The 2,383-nt window shown below is 47.4% G+C and overlaps 1 protein-coding gene across 1 annotated transcript; it reads left to right on the forward strand.

Annotated features, from left to right (window-relative positions):
• Window positions 1–307: 307 nt before the first annotated feature.
• On the forward strand, window positions 308–1,194 carry LOC118986532 (ferritin heavy chain-like). The gene has a single exon (XM_037045503.1). It carries the CDS (start codon window positions 487–489, stop codon window positions 1,030–1,032), a length of 546 nt encoding a protein of 181 aa, XP_036901398.1. The 5' UTR covers window positions 308–486; the 3' UTR covers window positions 1,033–1,194.
• The last annotated feature ends 1,189 nt before the right edge of the window (window positions 1,195–2,383 follow it).

Raw genomic sequence — 2,383 nt, forward strand, 5'->3', positions numbered from 1 at the left:
AAAGGAGGGAGTTCTTGAGACATTGGTTTTCCAGCTTTCTATAACTGAGCAACTTCTCAATTAAGTACATCTTTAAATCCTCTGTAATGAAGTGTTGATAACTGTTGAAGGGGAAAAGATCAGGGGATTTGGCTTTATACTTGGTCTGACCTGCACTTACTCCTCTTTTTCATATCCAAACCAATCCATCCTGATCCGTTGCTCTCTCAACTTCCTTTAAAGGAGCAGCTTTGGTGATTTCTGATAAACCCTGGAAGGACACCATGTTTTATTCACTTTAAAAGGGAAAGTTTTGAGAGTCTTCTCGGAGAGTTGCTGTGGTTTCCTGCTTCAACAGCGCTTGAACGGAACCCGGCGCTCGACCCCCCCATCTCAGCCAGCTGCCCAGATCCATCCTTCTGCCACCTCCTCACAGCGCCCTCAGACCACCCCAAGGTCCCCGCCACGGCCCCGGTACCGCGGAGCCGCCGGTCCTCAGCCGCCGTCATGACCACGTCCGTCTCGCAGGTGCGCCAGAACTACCACCAGGACTCGGAGGCCGCCATCAACCGCCGGATCAACCTGGAGCTCTACGCTTCCTACGTCTACCTGTCCATGTCTTACTGCTTTGACCGCAATGATGTGGCTTTGAAGAACTTTGCCAAGTTTTTTCTTCACCAATCTCAGGAGGAGAGGGAACATGCTGAGACACTGATGAAGCTGCAGAACCAACGAGGTGGCCGGATCTTCCTCCAGGATATCAAGAAACCAGAACGCGATGACTGGGAGAATGGGCTGAATGCAATGGAGTGTGCATTGCACTTGGAAGAAGGTGTGAATCAGTCCCTACTGGACTTGCACAAACTGGCCACTGAAAAAATTGATCCTCATCTGTGTGACTTCATTGAGACTCACTACCTGGATGAGCAGGTGAAATCCATCAAAGAGCTGGGTGACCACGTGACCAACTTGCGCAGGTTGGGGGCCCCTGGATCTGGCATGGCTGAGTATCTCTTTGACAAGCACACTCTGGGAGATAGCGCAGACAGCTAAGCCTCAGGCTGCCTTCCCACCACCAGGGGGAGTGACTTCCCTGGTCACCAAAGCAGTGTGTGCATGTTGGAGTCACCTTTACCTTTTCTATAACTTCTACCAATCATCTGCTTATGTCCTTCATTTGTACCGTTCCTTCAAATAAAGTAATTTGGTGCACCCCCACAAAAGGGAAAGGTTTGAAAAATTTGAAGAATGTCTTAGGGCTCCTATCACTTTTTTGGTTCCTTTTTTTCCTTAATTTTATCTTAAATTTTTATTTATTTATTTTTAGAGAGAGAGGGGGGAGGGAAAGAGAGAGAGAAACATCAAGGTGTTGTTGCCTCTCACACACCCCCAACTGGGGACCTGGCCTGGGACCCAGGAATGTGCTCTGACTAGGAATCAAACCGGAGACCCTTTGGTTCACAGGCCAGCACTCAATCCACTGAGCCATACCAGCCAGGGCCAGTTCTTTTCCTAATCTTCTTACTTTTGTCTTAGAGTAGACGAGATCCTGAAATGCTTGCTGAGTTTTTTATGCATGCATAAGCTTATTCAACAAATATGTATAGAGCGCTCACCATGTGCCAGGCACAGTGTTGAAGGTTAATGATACAAAGGTGAGTGAGACTCTTCTTGGCCCTGGAGGAACCCCATGGTCCAGTAGGAGAGACAGGAACAGAAATAATCCCATTACAATAATCGTAGCCTTAAGGTTCTGACCACTTACTACTCAGTGTCAGGCACTTTACTAGATGACTCACACGTAATGCAGAGGTAACCCGACCACCGGCCCTACAGGTAGGTGTGCATCTCCCCATGTGCAGAGGAGGAGACCAAGGCTTAGAGAGTTACTGCGTCATTCTCTCACTCTCTTTTGTACATTTAATTCCTCTGCCTGAAATTTTCTATCTGCCTTCATCTAATTCCTGTTTGTCCAAAAAACCTTCTTGCCCTGGCCAGTGTAGGTGTGTTGGTCGGGTGTCATCCTGCAAAGTGAGAGGTCACTGGTTCCGTTCCCAGTTAGTCCACATTCCTGGGTTGAGAGCCAGTCTCCAGTAGGGGTGTGTGCAAGGGGCAACCGATCGATGTTTCTCTCACACATCGATGTTTGTCTCCCTCTCTCCTTCCCTTCTCCTCTAAAAATAAATAAATAAAATCCTTTTGAAAGTGTCTTCTTTGACCTAAAGAAGGGTCAGTGCCTTGCCTAATGCTCCCTGCACATCTCTAGCAGTGCACTTGTCTCTCTAAATTTTAATTTACTGTTTGTCTGAATCCTCAACTAGATTGCATTAGGATTGAATTTCTCTCAGAGTGAGCACAGCTCTGTCATCTTTGTATTCCTGAAACATGGCTCAGTGTATTTCAT

Source organism: Sturnira hondurensis, unplaced genomic scaffold (assembly GCF_014824575.4).
Source record: "Sturnira hondurensis isolate 20B ecotype Veracruz unplaced genomic scaffold, ASM1482457v3 Scaffold0004322, whole genome shotgun sequence".
In the NCBI taxonomy this organism is placed as follows: domain Eukaryota; kingdom Metazoa; phylum Chordata; class Mammalia; order Chiroptera; family Phyllostomidae; genus Sturnira; species Sturnira hondurensis.